General features: G+C 43.6%; 1 protein-coding gene across 2 annotated transcripts in view; it reads left to right on the forward strand.

Moving 5' to 3' along the window:
• The first annotated feature begins 294 nt into the window (after positions 1-294).
• LOC135577191 (regulator of G-protein signaling 7-binding protein-like) overlaps positions 295-21,448 on the forward strand; it is a 62,170-nt gene continuing 41,016 nt past the window's right edge. The window contains exons 1-3 of one of the 2 annotated variants that reach the window (XM_065045046.1): positions 2,917-3,247; positions 6,336-6,508; positions 12,159-12,325. In XM_065045046.1, the coding sequence (XP_064901118.1) occupies positions 12,255-12,325 (71 nt within the window). In that variant the 5' untranslated portion in view covers positions 2,917-3,247; positions 6,336-6,508; positions 12,159-12,254. Of the gene's footprint in view, positions 901-2,916; positions 3,248-6,335; positions 6,509-12,158; positions 12,326-21,448 lie in introns of those variants that run through there. The other variant, XM_065045045.1, reaches the window with a different exon arrangement.

Genomic DNA, 21,448 nt, shown 5'->3' on the forward strand with positions numbered 1-21,448 from the left:
GGGCAGTTCTCGCTGTGGCTGTGGCCACCCGAAAGGAAGGCGCTGCCCAGCTTCTCCCTGAGGCACGCACCGGGAGGGCTTTTGGCCACAGCGCTGACCCGCCTCCCATGGTGGACGGCTGACTGGGCGAGGCGTCGCCGCCGCCACTGTGGGGCTCGGGAGGGCGGCGAGGCCCGGGGAGTGGGTGCTACTCGCGCTCCCTCCCTTTGGGGGTGGTGCGCTGTTGACGGCGTCAGCTTGCCGGGCGCAGACGCCTCACCGGCCCCTCCTAGCAGCTCCCGGCAGGCGCCCGGCGAGACGCGCCGCGGGGGTGCGCGTAGCGGCGCGTCAGGGCGGGCTCCCCCACTAGGGAGCTTTGGGCAGATTTCGGCGGCCGCTGGATGGGAGCCCTTCTCCGCTGGGAGCGGCAGCTCTCCCCCCCACGCCGGCTGCGGGAAGGAGGACGGCAGAGCATGCCATCGGCGGGGCGGTTCCTCAGGGACTGACATGTTGCTGAAAAAGGAAAGGCTCCAGCCCCTCCGCCTGTCCCCTCGGTAGCGAAGGCGAAACTGCAGGGCGCTCCCAGGCTTCTCCCGCAGGTGACAGGCTATCTTCCACAGCAGTCACGATCGCTGCCGTGAACCAGCACGCGGCCCCGGGCGGGCCGAGGTGACGAACGGCGCGGGCCTTCACCCCTCTTCAGGGGCGGCGGGGGAAGGTGCTACCTGCGCCCGCAGGGTCCCGCTCGGCGGATGCGTGTGCATGAGTTCTGCACCGAGCTGGCGCAGGAAGCGCCCCGGTTCTGCCGTCTTCATCTTCCAGGGCGGCAAGAACTCGGCGCACGGCCGTGACGATGAACGCCGGAGCAGCGGCTCCGAGAGCGCCTACCAGACCCAGAGAGCCCTGAATGACTGCAAGATGGTGGGTACCTGAAAAGGGCTTGCCTTAATTTTTATATTTTCCGAGTATCCTCGTCGCTGGCGGCGGTGCTGCTCCCCTCGCCAGTTTGCTTATTCCCATCACGTGCAGTTGCGCTATTTTTAAAACTGCAGTCCCTGTAGCCTAACTCGTAACGGTTCAAGTACGGGAGAGGGGAGGGAAAAACGAGACCTGTGGGGAGCCGGGTGGGTGCTACAGGACAGGTAGGGTAGGGACCGGAGTCAGGCGCCTGCCCCTGTAGGAACAGGAGCCCTTGCCCCAGCACATGCTGCCTTCGAGGCACTGCCAAGCAGCTGGAGTTGCATTCTGTTAGATCTGTCCAAATCTGTCCCCAGACTTGCACTCACTGCAGCCTAAATAGGTAAATAGTTGCTTCCAGTGCATCAGTGCACTCTGTGCTTGCTGTCTTTTGTGCAGCGACCACACTCTTGCCCCAAAATCCTTCTAAAACAGGATGCAGAATTTCAGGTCCCGGAATTCTGTCCCTGACATACTGTCACGTCCCGCCCAGAGTTATGGGTGGGGGGAGAGGTGACTCAGATTCCTTGGTCGCCTTGGTTGGAAAAGAGTATACACAGTACTTAAGGTCCGTAAACAAAATACTTTTATTTTGCAGCTTGGCCCAATTGGCAAATGATTTGGTGACAGAAGGATTTTTGATATTTAGGTTCAATTGGTAAACATAAAAAGTTTGCTGCACATGTGGGGCTGTAAACCTTACATTACTATATTACGTATAAAAAGGAAAGCCAAATAGAAATATAGCAGAGATTTTTTTTTTTTTATGGTTCCGTAATGTGTATGATGGGGTTCATAGTCTTGGATCCAGCAGTGTGCAGCATCCTCCAGTGTCTGGTTCGGTTCCTGTGGTGAGCCTGGTGGGTGGAGTAGTCCTCAGGGTGGTGGGTGTGCCACCAGTGCTTGTATGGGTGGGCTTTTTATAGTCCTCTGGATTGCCTGCTTGCATAATCTGTGGTCTGTTGCGTAGGCATCACTGGGGGGTGATTGTGAGAGATGGAAGAGTCCCGAAGGGTCTCGAGCCACCTTGAAGGGTCTTGAATGGTCAGGGGTCTTCTCCCTTAGTGCCATGCTGGGCCTATGAGAACACAGAGCTACGTGTCCTTCAACATGTCCCCCCCTCTTGTATCAGCTAGACGGCCTTTTGACATGTAAATCTCAATTCATCTTATCCTGAATGTCCCATCTCCTGTGGCTGGATGTTGCAGAACTGGTCTTGCCACAATGTTTGAGATGTTACCCTTTCAGTCTCTCACACATACCTGGTACCTGTTTCCAGTGTCCCCAGAGTAGCTGATTGCATTTCTAAAATCTCACATCAAGCACCTGCATCCATGTTATTTTTGGATTGTCACATTATGGTATGACATTTTTATCCATTCAAGCTCAAAATATTTTAATCCTGGCACTTTCCTCCAAACCAGTACTATGCATCCCATATCTGTCTCCTTGGGTTACAGTCAGCTTGATATTGGGCCCCAAAATTGCTCTTCTCACCAATGACAGAAATAGAAAACAAGTGAAGTTGATGCTACTTTACTTAAAAATCTGGATCTTGCTACAGCTCTGTCCAGTAGCATTGGAAATATATAATCTGCTACTTCTGTTCTGATGGATTTTGGAATTTTTTTTCCTCTTGTAATAAGTGATGGTCAAAATTGTTAATGTTGAACAAATCGAGTAGGATTCAATTGTATTATGCATATTATTGTAAGCAGTAACTGTGCTTGTGCGAGTTTGATTATGTTTTGTAGAACCTTGTAGTAGTAAAGACAATGCCATAAATAACAGGACTACCAGGTGGTGCCATAAATAACAGGACTCCCGGATGGTGCCACAGATAATAGGACTCCCAGATGGTGTTACAGATAACAAAGCGCTCGGATGTTGCAACAGATAACAAAAGTTCCAGAGACGGAAATTCCCAGCACGTAAACGAACGCATAACGTATATAAGCACATACGAAAGGTTGATTTGGTGTGCCTGTTGGTGGAACTGAGCTTCCCCCGGTCACCCAGCGCTGTTTTTGCCTAATTACCGCTTGCTAAATAAAATCGATTGATTGACGCAGAATCGATTTATTGGCTCTTATTTATAACAAATTTTGGTGCCGTGACTCGGATTAAGGATCTCTGGGATGGACTCCTAAACTTCAGGGAGGCGCCCCGTCCTGTTTTCAGACGGCCCTGGAGTGGACGGAGGTTCGCCCTGAAACCTTAACCTCCGAACCCTAAATTTAGGTAATTAGGCAAAAGAATTGAACCCCGTAAACCTTTGTGCACGAAGAACCGGACGAAGACCCCGGGGAGGGTAAGTATAGAAAGCAATTCCGTTCAGTTGGGGTGGGTATCCTGGAGTGTGCATGAACGAGACGCCCCCCCCCCCGCTTGGGGAGGAAGCGAAGTGAGTGTGGACCCTGCCGTAAGGCAGGGCGGGACTCTCTAGTAGTGCGGTTCTCATAGCCCGCGAGGGCGTGAGCCACGAACGAGGGGTGCGTGTGTGTGTGTGAAAAGAAGACACTCCGGAAGATGGGACAGAAGAAGGGCAAGCCTTCTGATCTCATGGGGAAGGGACCCACAGAGAGGTTGCCAGATATTCCCCGAGAATCCTCATTGGGCCTTGTGTTCACTGGGAAGGGACCCACGGAGAGGTCTAGCACGCGAAACAAAAATAGGGAAAAGATGGTTTACTATTGCATGCATGGCTGGGGAAACCAGCAGATTAGACCAGATCATTTATTTTGGCCAATTTTTGGGTCATATGAGAATTGGATTTGTCAGGCCCTAAATCTTTACCAATGGCACCAACAAGGGCCGGGTGCTGACATTAAGTGGCCCCAGCAGCACCCTAACTGGGATAATCAAAACCTGGAACACAGGGGCCATATGGGAGATCTTCGCACAATAATTGTCCAAGGGATTAGGGAATCTGTCCCTCGAGGGCAGAACATAAATAAAGCCTTTAATGAATAACAAAAGAAAGATGAAACTCCCACAGAATGGTTAGAAAGACTAAGAAGGAGCTTGCAGCTTTATTCTGGGATAGACCCTATGACACCAGTCGGGCAAGCCCTTTTAAAAACACAGTTTGTGGCGAAGTCATGGCCGGATATTAGAAAGAAGTTAAAAAAGTTGGAAGATTAGCAAGAGAAAGGGTTGGATGAGTTGCTAAGGGAAGCACAGAAGGTTTATGTGAGAAGGGAGGAAGAGACTCAGAAGAGGCAAGCTAAAATTTTAGTAGCGGCAGTTCGAGAGGGACAGAGGACGGCTCCACAGAAGGGAGGGCCACCACGCATAGGTGGGAATGGGCCACCTCGGGGAAGTCAAGTTGGACTGGAGGACTTGAAGGAAATCGAGTGTTTTTACTGTCAGAGGAAGGGACATATGTGAAGGAGCTGTAGGAAACGTATACAGGATGAGAAAATGTATTATGCTGAGTAGGGGTGTCAGGGGCTCTATCTGCTGGGGACTCCTAAAACAACAGAGCCCTTGATAAAATTAAAGTTAGGTCCCCAGTGCCAGGAAATGGAATTCCTGGTAGATTCGGGGGCAGAAAGATCTATTGTCCAAACTGTGCCCCGGGGATGTGCTCCATCTTCGGAGAAAATAGAAGTACTAGGAGCAAAAGGAGACCCCTTTTCTGTACTAGTAATTAAAGGGGTAGAAATAGAATCCCCATCCCGAATAGGGATAGGGTCCCTTTTATTAGTGCCTGAAGCTGAATATAACCTATTAGGAAGGGATTTAATGGTCGAATTGGGAATTAGTTTAGAAATAAAAGATCGGGAATTGAAAGTAAAACTATACCAAGGTAAGAGAGGATTTAGAAGAAGAAGAGGAGTTTTTATGTGGATCATCACGGGTAGTGGACGGGAAAAGGAAGTCAGGATACGCTATAATAGATGGAAACAGCTGGACAACTAAGGAGTCAGGTCCCCTTAACTCAGGATGGTCAGCGCAGGCTTGTGAGCTGTTCGCAGTATTGAGGGTATTACAGTTGTTAAAAGATAAGAGAGGAACAATATTTACAGATTCTAAATATGCATATGGGGTGGTTCACACGTTCGGAAAAATTTGGGAAGAGAGGGGACTGATGAATTCTCAGGGTAAAGGATTAATACATGAGACCTTAATAAAGCAAACTTTGGAGGCATTAAGAGGGCCCAAACAAATTGCAGTAGTTTATGTAAAGGGCCATCGGAAGGGAACCTCCGCGCAAATAAGAGGGAATAATTTAGCAGATGAGGAAGCTAAGAAAGCTGCATTGCTGGTAATAAAAGAAATGGGCAGCTGGAATCAGCAGTTTCCAAAAAGTGTTAGAATGGAAGAATCCTTTTTGCACTCTTTTCTTAATATTAAGGACATTCTTAAAACTAGTTAACACGTCAGTGTATTAGTTTTTAAACTTCAAGGTATTTTCGGGAGCTTTTACTTAATAAGAATAAAACTTTGTTATTGTGCAATATTTGTTCATTAGTTTAAAAATTGTCACCTTTAAGAGTTGGTCCCATATAAATGTATCTTCTGTCAGGGAGTTTTAAATTCCAGATTTCTTTTTTTTGTTACTTTGTATTTTGAAATCTGTTTTCCTATGTGCTTGTACTCTGTGCCTTCAGCTTGTGCACTTTGCAACTTTATAGACCATATTTTGTTACTGCAAAATGTGTTCTTGAGGCAAAACTTGACGTGAACAAACATGCTGCAAAGTTGCACTTTTCTCTTGCTTTAATGGGAGGTGAATCTTAAAAAAAAAAAAAAAAAAAAAAAAAAAAAGTCGAACCTATCACCGTCCCTAATCGTGACTTGGAACTTTGTCCCCTTTTATTTTACATGTGTTTTAGTGTTCAGTGTGGGGACCAACTCTCATAGAACCCCTTTCATTGACTTTTCAGTGGCTTCCATAATCGCAATAGATTGAGGTGTGAATTCCAGACTGAATAAGATACTAAGATGTGTTTGATGCTGTGCTATGTAGAAATATTTGGGGCAAATTCTTGGGTTTTGTAGGTCTGCAAAGTGCATCTCTGGCAGCACGAACCAGACTTGCAGCTGGTTGATCAGTGAACAGTGGCACCTGTCCAAGGTCACTTTGTGGCTCCTGTGCCGTTTCTCCTGTCCAGGGGACCGAGCAGAGTTGGGGGGGGAGGTGTTGTCCCTGCCGCATATGTTCTTTGTTTTTTTTTTTTTTTTTCCTGTGTTGTGTGGTGAAGTCCCGCGGGCCCTTTTGTGCTTGTGTGGCTTCGTAAGAACTGTTAAAGCGAGGTCTGGTGGTCTAGAGACCACCTTTAGATATAGCAATAAATCGTATCAAACCAGGAAATCAAGTACTCATAAAAACATAGAGGGAATCATCGCTAACCCGTCCTGGGAGGGACCTTTCCTTGTTTTACTCACCACAGATATCGCAGTCTGCACCGCGGAAAGAGGATGGACACACGCTAGTCAAGTAAAAGGTCCTATACTGCACACAGACTGGGAAGTCACCGGGAAACTGGATGAGTTGAAGCTGACCTTCAAGAGGAAACAGACACGTGACGCATAGCCCTGGATACTAGGCTTTTTATGGACAATTGTAAGGAATTACATAAGTCGCACATCGCATGTCCTGTATGTAAGCAATGCAATCCGTGGGTATGTCGCGTGTGTCACGGGTGCGGGATACAGCAGTGAAAAAAAGTTTCCTTATGTTGAACGATGGTGTAATGAGTGTTGGGAAAAAAACCTTAGATACCATTAGGATATTAATAATCACTGATAAGTCCAGACATTTGGGAAATAACCAAGAGGAAGTGTAAGAAGCGTTTTGGTAAGAAAAGATACAGGAAGTGTTCCAAACCCTGTGAGGATTCGGGACAGTGGCCAAACCCTTGTATTTGAAAATAGCCCTATTGGGTTCAATATTGGAAAGTGGGTTGTGACAGAACAAGGAGAGAATTCAGGAGGCAGTCCCCTGAAGACTACAACTGCTGCCGAGAAGATAACTTACCCGGCTACTCTGAAGCAACAGAGTAGGCCCAGGGCAAGGCAGAGGGGTATCCTTGTGGGGATTGGCAAGTGCCTCCGAAGACTTCTAAAATAAAGCAGCTCCTTAAGCAGAACAACCCTCAACAAAATGAACCTCCACTGGCTGATTTTCAGCCAACCAGGGGCCGGGTTGCTCTCCCTAATCCTCCTTACCTTACCGGTAATAATAGCAATAAACCAGGGGAGTTCCCACCAACCTTTTAAATGGACTCTCTATCGATGGGAGGACCAAACGATAATACAACAACAGACCACATCAGGGTCACCTTCTTTTACTACAACCTTATGCCAATTAGTTCAAATTGAGCCATGCTTTAACAAAATAGGGTTTTATATGTGCCCCAGCACAGGACCCTCATATTGTAATACCCCAGGACACTATTACTGCACTTACTGGGGGTGTGAAACGATTGCTTCAAACTGGCCAATTCCTCAGGCAAATACTGATAAGTTCTTAAGGGTTGGATGGGGACCTGCAGGGTGCACTCCTCCCTCGGGAGAAAGGAGTTCCCTACAATTAGCTCCCCGCGGGTACACCCCACCCGATGGCAACTGTGAATATATTCCTTAACGTAACAGATCCTGAACATAGTGGATGGTTTGTTGGAAAAACCTGGGGAATGCGATATTATCAACCGGGTGCTGATCAAGGAGGCATGTTTCTCATAAAGAAAGAAGAAGTTAAACCGACCTCTCGAGCGATAGGTCCCAATCCAGTAGTAAGATCCCCTCCCCCTCTGGGTAGGGAGACAAAGACAGTAGAGAGGGAGAATATAATAGTAATAGAGGAAACTGTCACTGAAGCCTTGAAATCTCTGAATATTGAAGCCCCGGAATCTTTGAATCCTCTATGGGGAATTATCCTGGCTGCTTATCAAACTCTAAACTATACACAACCCAACTTAACCATGGGTTGCTGGTTGTGTTATAATGTTAATCCACCCTTTTATGAAGCTATAGGGGATAATCGTCGGTATACCATAAGCAAGGAGTCTGTGCCTATTCAATGTCCTTGGGAAAAGCAGAAAAGAGGGATAACTATGCAACATGTAACTGGGTTAGGGACTTGTATAGGTAAAGTACCAAATTCCAAGAGACCACTTTGTGGGAATATCGTACCGAGCCTTAATGAAACCACAGGATATATTATTCCCCCGAATGGAACAAAATGGATATGTTCCAGGACGGGACTTACTCCATGTGTGTCTTTAAAGGTGTTCAACAGTTCCCGAGAGTATTGCATGTTAGTTACCATCATCCCAAGGATATTGTATCATCAAGAAAATGTAATTTGGGATACAGGGCTCCATCGTACCAAACGGGAACCCATTACAGCCATTACTATAGCTACGTTGCTAGGGTTAGGGGTAGCCGGAGCAGGAACAGGGATAGCTTCACTTGTTCAACAAAATCAAGGATTCAATTCCTTGAAGACTGCGATAGATGAGGACCTAGAGAGAATTGAAAACTCCATAACCACCTTAGAGAGGTCTCTAACCTCGCTATCTGAAGTGGTGTTGCAAAACAGGAGAGGGATGGATCTCCTTTTCTTACAGCAAGGTGGACTATGCGCAGTCTTGAAGGAAGAGTGTTGTTTTTATGCAGATCACACAGGGGTAGTCCGAGACTCGATGGCAAAATTAAGGGAGAGACTGGAACAGAGAAAAAGGAAAAGAGAAGCTGCAAAAGGGTGGTACGAGTCTTGGTTTATTCAGTCCCCGTGGCTAACTGCATTGCTATCCACAATAGCTGGACCCTTGATGATATTATTACTCACCCTAACCTTTGGACCCTGTATCCTAAATCGACTTATTGGACTAGTTAAAAACCGTGTAGAGCGGGTACACCTTATGTTGCTACAGAAACATGGAACTGATGAAGAAGCTGAAATAACCTTACTAGCCCGAAAAGCGGTAACTCGATTTGATCAACAAATAAATGAGTAAAAAAAAAAAAAGGGGGGAATTGCAATAAGTGATGGTCAAAATTGTTAATGTTGAACAAATCGAGTAGGATTCAATTGTATTATGCATATTATTGTAAGCAGTAACTGTGCTTGTGCGAGTCTGATTATGTTTTGTAGAACCTTGTAGTAGTAAAGACAATGCCATAAATAACAGGACTACCAGGTGGTGCCATAAATAACAGGACTACCGGATGGTGTCATAAATAACAGGACTCCCGGATGGTGCCACAGATAATAGGACTCCCAGATGGTGTTACAGATAACAAAGCGCTCGGATGTTGCAACAGATAACAAAAGTTCCAGAGACGGAAATTCCCAGCACGTAAACGAACGCATAACGTATATAAGCACATACGAAAGGTTGATTTGGTGTGCCTGTTGGTGGAACTGAGCTTCCCCCGGTCACCCAGCGCTGTTTTTGCCTAATTACCGCTTGCTAAATAAAATCGATTGATTGACGCAGAATCGATTTATTTGCTCTTATTTATAACACTCTGATATTGCAAACTGTGCTGGTAGATACCCACTCCGATACTTCAAAATCAAGAGCAATTCCCAGTGCACCAAGGAACAAAAGCTGCCACAGTAGCTCTATAAATATACCCAACAAGTGGATGCTACTGCGTCCTGCCATTTTTCTCATTCCCCTTAGTTGCTTAGTTAAACAGAAGTGCTAGCTTTTGAAATAAATAACTTACGCTTTTTCTATGGATAAAAAACATTTAATCCAATTCCTTGTATTCCTTAAACACGTGTTCATTAGAGCATAAGCAAAACAGCGCTGGGTGGGTGGGGGATTCTCTCCGCCCAACACGCACACCTTTAAACAATAAGAAGTGTGCTTAAATACAGTATGGTATTACATATTCATAATGACCCCAGGAACGCCTATACATATTCATAACCTTTCCCCGCTTCTGATTAAAATGAGTCTCAGATAACCATTTCCATAGACCCTCCCCTGTTGCGCCTGCGCAGTGCCACTTGGTGAATTTGAGGAGGGGTCTTTGGGGGTCTTTGGATGAAGGCTCCTTCAGCTTCATCACAGTGAACTTTTTACCTTTGGCTCATTATGTTGAATTGGCTGGAACCCAAGCTGCCAAATCGATTGAAACCAGACTGGCACCCCCTTTTGCTGTAAATCTTTGTTATCTTGTCTCCTCAAGTTTACAGCTAGGTGCAGTAAAACTTCTTATCTTGGCATTCGATGGGGTTCTGTTCTTCTTAACATAAAGCTCTAAACTAAGCATTTATTGTGTGACTAAGCCTTAAAGTGTTAGTTTGTTAGTAGGCACCCATTATAAGTTTTAGTTAACCCTTAAAATGTTAGTTCCCTCTGTCAATATAACTTCATATACAAGTTTCATGGAGCTTAACCACCTTTTCCTTTTTCCAGGTTCAGAGCCCGTGCCTCATTTGGTTATATCTGTAAACATTAAACATCTTAGCACGAATCACAACTGCATTTTTCACACTTTGTTTCTTCACTGATTCTCTGATAGAATTCACTGGTTAGAAATAAAATATAATTTACAGATGGATTGTCAAGATGCAGTAAGATTGAGGAGATAAAATCAGTGTTTTTTTTCTTTGTCTTGATGCTGCAACATCAGTATGGTTTTGTTTTCCTTGGCAATGCTGAAGTGGTTAAATGTGTTCTATATTTAGACAGAGGATATCAGGTGAGAACTGGCAAAATGTGTCTAGCCCAACCAGTTACCAGTTGCAGGATGAGATGCTTTTGTCTTTTTCTTAAGTCAGAATAAATACACTTTAACACAATGTAGTACATTTTTTTTTCTCCATTGCTTTCATGCATCCTCTACAGAGAGTCGAAGCTAGGTTTAGCAGAGTACAAATTTTGTGCCTGTGACTTCCTTTGGTGTGTGCTTTTTTTGTTGTTGTTTTGGGGGTGTTTCTTTGCAGTTGTATCAGAATGCACTGGGATTGTTTTGCTGCTCTTACAATGAAAATTAAGAAAACATGGCCAAAAAATGAGTTCCAGTACTATTCTCAGTTATACAGAGTAGTTACAATGGGGTGCATAAAGAACCAGAATGTTGCAGGAGAAGTGCCTCATTTATTTTCTGATCATGAGAATTTGAGGGCTTGACTTTAAAATTTGGTAGATCTGATAGAATCCAGGTGCCCGATCCAGGTTTTTAGCATGCTTGTATATGGAGATATGTTGTGGTAATGATGGCTACAGAATTATGAGCTGTTACTCCTGTCTGTTTTGATGTAGTTGGAAAACTGAGGTCAAATTAGCAAAACAAAGATAAATAAATATTCTGTTCTATTGCTCCCTGCCTTTCACTCTTGACACCATGTGGAACAAGTGGTCTGATGTGCTTCCTTTCAGAAGACAGCAAATGCTTTGTTTCCTTAAAATATAATCCCACATAGATGATCAGTGGAACTAAACAATAATGATCTTTCCATCACTGTAAAAGTTACCCATTTATCCAATAGCATCCATGTGCATCTGCTGGATATTAGATTTCTGTGAAAAGGTTGAAGTGTTTATTTACTACTTTGTTTCCCCCCTTCAACATTGGAAAAAAGTACTTTCTAGAATACTAACTGGAAAGGGCCTATCTGGTACATCTCAGCTAAGAGCTTCTGATCAGTTTTAAGTCAGAAAGTTGAGTTAGAGGCCAGTGACAGAACAGAAATAAATACAAAGTAAATTAGCAAAAGCTTCAGTGTAAAAGCAAATGCTACATTGCAATTCCTAAATGTGCTGATAATCAGGAAGGAGGAGCAAAGGCAATAATTTCTGGAGATATTCTTGTCTTTTATGATAGCAAAACCTCATGCTACTAGTAAAACGTGTGGGTTTTTTATCTGCTTAATATTTAAGACTAATAACTCAAACACTTTAAGAGATTAAAAGCAGAAACACTACTTTCCTGCAAATGAACATTTATAGCTCACAGAAGAGGCAGCTGCTATGGAGGCCCTAGTCATTCACTAAATCTTAGGCACTTGATCCTGTATGCCAGGGGTGTAGGAGTAGTTACATTTACACAGTCCTAAAATTACATTCAGCCCTTTGAATGCAACTGCGAGGCTGATGTGGCCCCCAGTGAAAATGAGTTTGACACCCTGTATGCCATCAAATTTGGAGGAGCAGAAACAAGCCCTAGATTGGGCATGTTTTTAAAAAACTTGATTGTTTTTATCAGTGTAGTTAAATGTATCATGTAAGTAAATCCTCTTTGTTTTTCAGCTTGTCCAGGAGTTCAATACCCAAGTGGCTCAATACCGGGAGCTGGTCATTTCCATTGGGGATGTCTCAGTCACCTGTCCATCTCTGCATGTGGAAATGCACAAAACTCGAACCCGAGGATGTGAGATGGCCTATCGGGCTCATCAAAATCTAGCAGCAATTTCTGGGTAGGAGTCTACTTATGTTTAATTAAAACTTTACTCATATGCACATCTTTGCTAAGTACTACATTGAGGAAACTTTCAGCAAAAGCATTAACTTGTGTTTCTGTTTTAGGCATAGAGATATATGACCACCAAATTCTACGTGATGCTCATATCCTTATGATAGTGCAATTTTGGGTCAAATCCTGGTCCCCTTACCAAGATGGTATCTTACTGATTTCACTGGATGCTTTTATGTAAGATGAACAGGATTTTACTCTGTATCACTAGACAACTTAAAAAGATCAAGGGAGAAGCCTTGCCTTTCAAGGATGAAATAGCCATAGCTTTCTGCACAGTCTTTCATTTGGTATACCTAATTGAACAGTTAGAGGCAACTAATTCAGCTCAACTAGACACTTAGTAAAATTAGAGGAAAAAATAATTAGGTGAAAATTATGTAAGGGGGGAATACAAATACTATACAAATACTATAAATACTATTGTGAAAACTTGTGTTTACATTTTGCATGTTTTTAAATCCTTATTTGTGTTGAAATGAGGATTGAAGCTTTGCCAACTTATAATTTTTAAATTTATTCTTTTATGGATTTAGTGTATTACATTATATGTGGATGTGGTCTACCTTGACTTCAGTAAAGCATTTGACACAGTCTCCCACAGCATCCTCACAGCTAAACTAAGGAAGTGTGGTTTGGATGATCGGGTAGTGAGGTGGATTGCAAACTGGCTGAAGGAAAGAAGCCAGAGAGTCGTGGTCAATGGGGCAGAGTCTAGCTGGAGGCCTGTATTTTTCTTCTAGAAATAGGTGAAGTGTTATCAAAGAGCAGATGCATGCCTGAGATTACCAATGCTATCATGGCTTTCGGGGAATAAAGAATAGAAAAAAATATTTTAAATTGAAATATTCTAGTTGTAGCTGATGATCTTTTAAGAATGCAAGTCAAAGTAAACTCTTCTTTCAATGTTGGTATTCTCAGGACTTTAGGTCAATTCCTGCTCAATACACTCGTACTGTAAATTCTTAGTGATTTTTAATGATACTGTCTTCTGAAGAAAGTGAGCAAGGTTTGGTTCTTTCATTACAATTTCTGCTGTATTCATTTATCAGAAATTAACTGTCTTGAATTACATTGTACACCCTTGCAGTATCAGAAGTCACGGTCAAAACTGGAGAAAGTAAAGCAGCATGTATTTTTTCTAAAGGAAAAGAAAGGAAAAATACTTGGAAGAACAGGAAGATGAAAAGAAAATGTGCAAATATCTGTTTTGAAAGGGGATCTGCTTTATGGGATGATAAAGACTAGTGATATTTTAGAAGTCATCAAATAGAAAGACAGCTTTATAGGTGAAGTATGCTATGTTTGGGATATAAACAGAAAGATAACTCAGAACTGTATTTGAAGATACAGGTCTGCACAACTGTGTAAAGACTTTTGTAAATGTCCCTTTCATATTCTCAAGCACTTGATATGCTTACATAATGCAAGTACTTCTGTGTGCACTTGGCACAGTGAAACCAGAACTGGCAGTGTCTCTGTGACAGTCTGACATATATGTTGACAGTGTCTTTTTTTTTTTTTACAAAATGAAACTTTGTGAGGAGCCCAGGGATGCATGGCAATGTACATCTTTGTGAACCTAGCTTTGAAAGTGGCTGTCCTCTGTTCAGACTGGTGTTGCAAAGTCCTGAATCTAGGGAGGAATAAACCCATACACCAGTACAGGCTGAGGGCCAACCACCTGGAAAGTAGCTTTGCAGAAATGAACCTGGGGATTCTGGTGAACACCAAGCTGAACATGAGCCAGCACCATGCCCTTGTGGAAAGCCTCCTATGCTACATTAGGAAGTGTTGCCAGCAGGTCAAGGGAGTTGATCCTTCCCCTCTACTCAGCACTGTTGAGGCCATATCTGGAGTATTGTGTCCAAGGGACATACTGAGAAATGGACATACTGGAGCAGGTCTAATCAATGGCCATGAGGATGATTAAGAGCACGCAGCATCTGACATGCAAGAAGAGACTGACAGATCTGGGATTGTTTAGCTTGGAGAAGGCTTGGAAGGGGGATCTTATCAATGTGTATAAATACCTGATGGAATAGCATAAAGAAGACACAGACAGACTGTTCTCAGTGGTATCCAGTGATAGGACAACAGGTAGTGGGCACAAACTGAAACAAAGAAAATTTTATTTAAACATTTTTAAAACCCCCTTTTTACTGTGAGATTGGTAGAAGATTGGAACAGGTGCCCAGAGAGGTTGTGGAGTCTCCATCCTTAGAGATACTCAGAACTTAATTGGACACAGTCCTTAGTGATCTGCTCCAGTTGACACAGCTTTGAGCAGGGGGGTTAGACTAGATTAGCTCTAGATGTTCCTCCTGGCCTGTGACAAAAGTCACCATAAATTTCATCATTTTGAAAATTCCAAGATAAAGTTTCTATATTTTATATTGGAGTGGATTTGTTACTTTTATAATACAGTTGTTACATATAACTTCCCCTGAGTTCACAAAAAGTTAAAGAAGTAGACCTAAAAATCACATCCCGATTGCATTCCCTTCTTTGTTGAAGTGCACAGAAATGTTACCATGGTGTTGCTTTAAGTATGTAGTTTCAGTTAATTTCTACTTTTGTTTTCCTTTGCAATCTACAGTAGATTTCTATGTTTTCATTAAGCAATAGAGGATAATTTATCACACCTAATTAACATTAGATCAGTTCCTACGATCGTTTTAAAACATTCTATTGACACACAGTTGTGGCCAAATTTTTATTAAAATGTCTGAATTTTCCCCAAATTATGACACTTTAAAATTATTATCTGCTTTCTAAAGGACACGAACAAAAAAGACTGCTCCAAAATATTTTACAAATTAAAAGAAAAGGAGATTTCAGGCTTATAACATAATGAGACCTGAATTAAGACAGACATAATAGAAACTATTGTAACTGTTTAAATTTAGATGTTAAACAAAGCACTGCCGTCAGGCAGTATAGCTGAGCAGAAATAAAACATAGTAACAATTAGCTCAACAGGGAAGAATTTTTATAATCATGAATCAAAAACAAGGTAATCATGCAGTATGTATGGAGATCTCTACCCTAGATGTCTTTGCAGTCACTGCTATTGTACTCCTCTAGCCATGTGTGCCAGAGGTGGGGAGAATGATGTTAATGTTGATCCTGAGTTCTGAATTACAGGCACTGCCCCTGTGTTGTGTTAAGAGGATTAATTTAGCAGAAGTTAAGCCCCCTTGCATTCTAGCATGTCCTCAGTATTTCACTGTGACAGCTAGGTGTGGCTGGGATGAACCCCTGAGTAATGCCCAATTACATCAAATAACCTCAAGTTGGCACTATAAGATTGTGCTCAACAGCCAGTCGGGCATACGGGCTGGCACAGATTAATGAATAGTAAAATAATACTATAAGTCTGAGTGCATTAAATGAGAAATTCTCATGACTAGATCCACAAAGAATGAGGTTTATTAAAGCAACAGGTGCAAGTCCTTTTAAGATGTTGTTGATAAATATACTGTCTGCAAAAACACACTTTAGTTGCAAAAATACACTTTATTTGAAATACAAATGTTAGTTGCAAGAAATAAGTATTGGTACCAAATATATATAAATTTTAAGATGACTATATAGTGCTACTAATGTGATTACAAATACAAGCTTGAAGTCTAAGTGTCCCAGGGAAAACCCGGTATAACTAAGTGCACAAATCTTACCCAAGAGTGTCCTCCTGAGAGTGGGGAAGATAGGCTCAGCCCATCAACTGGTCCCAGATGCTGTTCCCTTGACTTCTCAGTGGTGGTGTCTTCCCTAACTTTCCTCTATTGTTAGGGCATTTCATACTATTTTCTACGTTTAGGTGGAGCTTGAGTGACTCTAGTCATACATACCTTTGTTCTTGATTGGTGTAAAAATCCCTTGCTTCAATTTTTAGGGTAAAAACTTTACTACGCATGCTTGAAGGTATGCTGGGGGCGGGTATACTTTGAGATGCAGGTGTGTTTTGGTATAATAATGAGATTATAATGAGCAAAGTTCATCCATCGGACAAATTTCTGGATAGAATTGAACATTTATCCTTTTTAATTGACAGAAGCTATACCTTGTCTTCAAAATTGGCAGCAGCTATACCATCTGGTTCTTGTACCTGTCTTGTTATAACAGGGCCTGGCCACGATATCTTCATATCACTCCATCCCCCGTATCTTCTTAATTGGTATTACACTGAGCTTCCTCATACACTACCATTTAAGAATGCAGGCCAGGTGTGTGGTGGGGGTGAAACCATACAAATCAGATTTCTTCCCTGCCATGCAGCTGTCTTATATGCTGATCTTTCCCACAGCAGGGCAGGAATCTCAAGCATGTTCGATAAATAACCTCTGAGTCTATCGAAGGCCTATGTTATCTAAACACAGAGGTTATACTTGTCAAGCACACAAGACTAAATAACAATTAGCAAGTCACTTGAGTGTGTGACTAGTGGTGTTCCCCAGGGGTCAGTACTGGGACCAGTCTTGTTAAACTTATTCATCAATGACCTGGATGAAGGGACAGAGTGTACCCTCAGCTGATGATACAAAACAGAAAGGAGTGGCTGATACACCAAGAGGCTGTGCTGCCACTTAGCAAGACCCAGACAGGCTAGAGAGTTGGGCAGAGAGGAACCTAATGAAATTCAACAAAGACAAATAGCATTCTGCACCTAGGGAGGAATAACCCCAGGCACCAATACTGGTTAGAGGCTGGTCTGCTGGAAAGCAGCTCTGCGGAGAAGGACCTGAGAGTCTTGGTGGACAAGAAGTTAACCATGAGCCAGCAATGTGCCCTTGTGGCCAAGAAGGCAAATGGTATCCTGGGGTGCATTAGGAAAAGTGTGACCAGCAGGTCGAGGGAGCTTATCCCCCCCATCCACTCTGCCCTAGTGAGACCACATCTGTGTCCAGTTCGAAAAAGACAAGGAACTAATGGAGAGAGTCCAGCAGAGGGCTACAAAGATGATTAGGGGTCTAGAGCATTTCTTACAAGGAAAGGCTGAGAGAGCTGGGTTTGTTTAGCCTGGAGAAGATTGAGAGGGGATCTAATCAATGCTTATAAATATCTTAAGGGTGGATGTCAAGAGGATGGGGCCAGATTTCCTTTCAGTGATGCCCAATATCAGAATGAGGGGCAACAGGCACAAACTGAAACACAGGAAGTTCCATCTGAATATGAGGAGAAACTTCTTTACTTTGAGGGTGACAAAACACTGGAACAGGCTGCCCAGAGAAGTTGTGGAGTCTCCTTCTCTGGAAACTTTCAAAACCTGCCTGGATGCGATCCTGTGCAACCTACTCTAGGTGTACCTACTTTAGCAGGGGGATTGGACTAGATGATCTCCAGAAGTACCTTCTAACCCCAACCATTCTGTGAAAACATCAATTGGACAGAAGATATCTGATCTCTTCATAATTTGAATCACCTTTGTTTTCTTGGCTGTGCTAGTTATAACTAAGGATTGTTTCAGAGGACGTATACTCCCTTTATTCCCTCCCCCTCTACTCTGCCCTGGTGAGACCACATCTGGAATATTGTGTCCAGTTCTGGGCCCTCAGTTCAAGAAGGACAGGGAACTGCTGGAGAGAGTCCAGCGCAGGGCAACAAAAATGATTAAGGGAGTGGAGCATCTCCCTTATGAGGAAAGGCTGAGGGAGCTGGGTCTCTTTAGCTTGGAGAAGAGGAGACCGAGGGGTGACCTCATTAATGTTTACAGATAGATAAAGGGTGAGTGTCACGAGGATGGAGCCAGGCTCTTCTCGGTGACAGCCAATGATAGGACAAGGGGTAATGGGTACAAACTGGAACACAAAAGGTTCCACTTAAAATTGAGAAGAAACTTCTTCTCAGTAAGGGTAACAGAACACTGTAACAGGCTGCCAAGGGAGGTTGTGGAGTCTCCTTCTCTGGAGGCATTCAAGACCTGCCTGGATGCCTTCCTGTGTAACCTCATCTGGGTGTTCCTGCTCTGGTGGCGGGATTGGACTAGATGATCTTTTGAGGTCCCTTCCAATTCCTAACATTCTGTGATTCTGTGATTCTTTGGCCCAGTTGGTTATGAGACTATTTTTAAAATGAGTCCCATTGTCTGACTCAGTTCTTTCTGGAGTACAATGTCACCGCAGGACTTGCTTTTTAAGGCCCAGAATAGTGTTCCGGGCAGTGGCATGAGACACAGGATATGTTTCTAGCCATCTCGTGGTTGCTTCCACCATTGTAAGCACATAGCGCTTGCCTTGGCGTGTTCTAGGGAGTATAATATAGTCAATCTGCCAAGCCTCCCCATATTTATATTTCAACCGCTGCCCCCATACCACACAGGCTTTAACCTTTTGGCCTGCTTGATTGCAGCACATGTTTCACAGTCATGGATAACCTGTGAAATAATGTCCATGGTTAAGTCACCCCTCGATCCTGAGCCCATTTATATGTTGCATCCCATCCTTGATGCCCTGAAGCATCATGGGCCTGCTGAGCTAGAAAACGTTCACCTTTATGTTGCCAGTCCAAATTCACCTCAGCTACTTAAATCTTAGCAGCTTGATCTGCTTGGTGGTTGTTTTGATGTTCCTCAGTGGCTTGACTTTTAGGCACATGGGCATCCACATGCCATACTTTTACAGTCAGGTTCTCTAGTTGAGCAGCAATGTCCTGCTACAATGGGGCAGCCCAGATAGGTTTGCCTCTGTGCTGCCAGTTATTTTGTTTCCACTGCTTTATCCACCCCCACAGGGCATTTGCCACCATCCATGAGTCAGTATAAAGTACTGACCATTTTTCTCTTTCAGCAATGTCTAATGCCAACAGTATGGCTTTTACCTCTGCAAACTGGCTTGATTCACCTCGTCCCTCATCAGTCTCTGTGACTTGTCTTGTAGGACTCCATACAGCAGATTTGCACTTTTGATGTTTTCTTACAAGATGACAGGATCCATCAGTGAACGGGACACACTGCTTTTCAGTCTCTGGTAATTCATTATATAGTGGGGCTTCCTCAGCACGCATCACTTCCTCTTCTTCAGGTGGTATTCCAAAATCTTTGCCTTCTGGCCAGTCTATGATAATTTCTAAGATCTCCGGGCGATTAGGTTTCCCCGTTCAAGCCCACTATGTGATTAATGCAGTCCACTTACTCCATGTAGCTTCAGTTGTATGATACGTGGAAGAAACCTTACGCTCAAACATCCAGCCTAGTACTGGTAATCGGGACGCCAGGAGGAGCTGTGCTTCAGTACCAACCACTTCTGAAGCAGCTCGAACTCCTTCATATGCTGCCAGTATCTCTTTCTTAGTTGTAGTGTAATTGGCCTCCGAGCCTTTATATCCTCTACTCCAAAATCCTCGAGTTCGACCTCGAGTCTTACCTGGTGCCTTTTGCCAGAGGCTCCAGGTAGGACCATTGTCTCCAGCTGCGGCATAGAGCACATTCTTAATACCTTATCCTGTCCGAACTGGTTCAAGGGCTACTTCATGTACAATCTCTTGTTTAATTTGTTCAAAGACTTGTCGTTGCTCAGGGCCCCATTGAAAATCACATTTCTTTTGAGTCACTTGATAAAGGGGGCACACAATCTGGATGTAACCTGGAATATGCATTTTCCAGAAACCCACAACACCCAAAAAGGCTTGTGTTTGCTTTTTCCTAGTTGGTGGGGATATAGCTGCTATTTTGTTAATCACCTCTATCAGGATCTGGCAACACCCATCTTGCCATTTAATTCCTAAAAACTGAATCTCTTGAGCAGGTCCCTTGACTGTACCTCTCTTTATGGCAAAACCAGCTTTCAAAAGAATTTGAATTATTCTCTCACCTTTCTTGAAGACTTCTGCTGCTGTATCACCCCATACAATGATATAATCAATGTATTGCAGGTGTTCTGAAACTTTACCTTGTTCCAGTGCAGTCTGGATCAGTCCATGGCAGATGGTAGGACTGTGTTTCCACCCCTGGGGCAGTTGATTCCAGGTGTACTGGATACCCCTCGAGGTAAAAGCAAACTGTGGCCTGCATTCTGCTGCTAAAAGAATAGAGAAAAATGTATTAGCAATGACAATTGTAGCATACTCATTTCCAGTTAGCCTGTAACTCCAGTTCAGCCTCTAATACAGTCAATTCCTTAGATCCCCCAGTCACTCCTTCAATACCGACAGATACTGACCCTTTACGATTTGATGGCATCATTGTACACTGTGAACCAGTGTCTACCAGGGCTTTATATTCATGTGGTTCTGACGTAGCAGGCCACTGAATCCACACAGTCCAATAAACTTAGTTGTCATTGTCCCTCTCCTCCACCTGACTGGAGGCAGGGCCCCACTAATTGGTGCTTTGCACAGTTTCTGGTAGGGAGACACAAGAATCCCTCCTACTCTGGCTGGAAAGCCTCCCACTGGAAACTGGAGCAGCTTTTCTCTTTGGAGCTTTCTTTTTCAACTCACGTACCCATTCCTGTAGGTCAGCAGTGGGTTTTCCATGCCTTTTACTCATATCTTCCCCCTGGTCATACAGAAAAAAACATAATTCACCTCATGACATATTGTGTTTCTCTCAAGTTGGTGCTGCAGAAGGGCGTCTTCTCCTAATAGCTGTGGCTCAGGCCCATGCATTTGACAAGTGGGATCTGTCCTCCCTCTTGGACAGTTTGTTACACAGTTTCTCCACAGCTGAGACACAGGCTTGTAGGGGAGAAGAAAGAGTGTCTTCATACTGCTGCAACATGTCTGCTACTTCACTCACAGTTGATCGATCATCTTTTGAAAGAGTGAGTAATCCTAAAGTGCAGGCATAAGATGGTGGTGTGCTCTGCACAAACTTCCGCATTATACCTCGGGTACATGGCACTTCATCGGGATCTATAATTGTCTGTGGGTCACTGTAAATTGTCTCTTGCACAACCAGTTCTCTCAGATACCTAATACCTTTCTCTGTAGTAGCCCATTTGGTTGGATGGCATATGATATCTTGTAAAGGGTACTGCTGACAAAATTCTCCTCCAGAGGCTTTGATTTTGTTTCTTCTTTGCAATTGCCTTATCAATGCCACCATCTCTGGCCAGGGATCCCAATT

Source organism: Columba livia, chromosome W (assembly GCF_036013475.1).
Source record: "Columba livia isolate bColLiv1 breed racing homer chromosome W, bColLiv1.pat.W.v2, whole genome shotgun sequence".
Classification (NCBI taxonomy): domain Eukaryota; kingdom Metazoa; phylum Chordata; class Aves; order Columbiformes; family Columbidae; genus Columba; species Columba livia.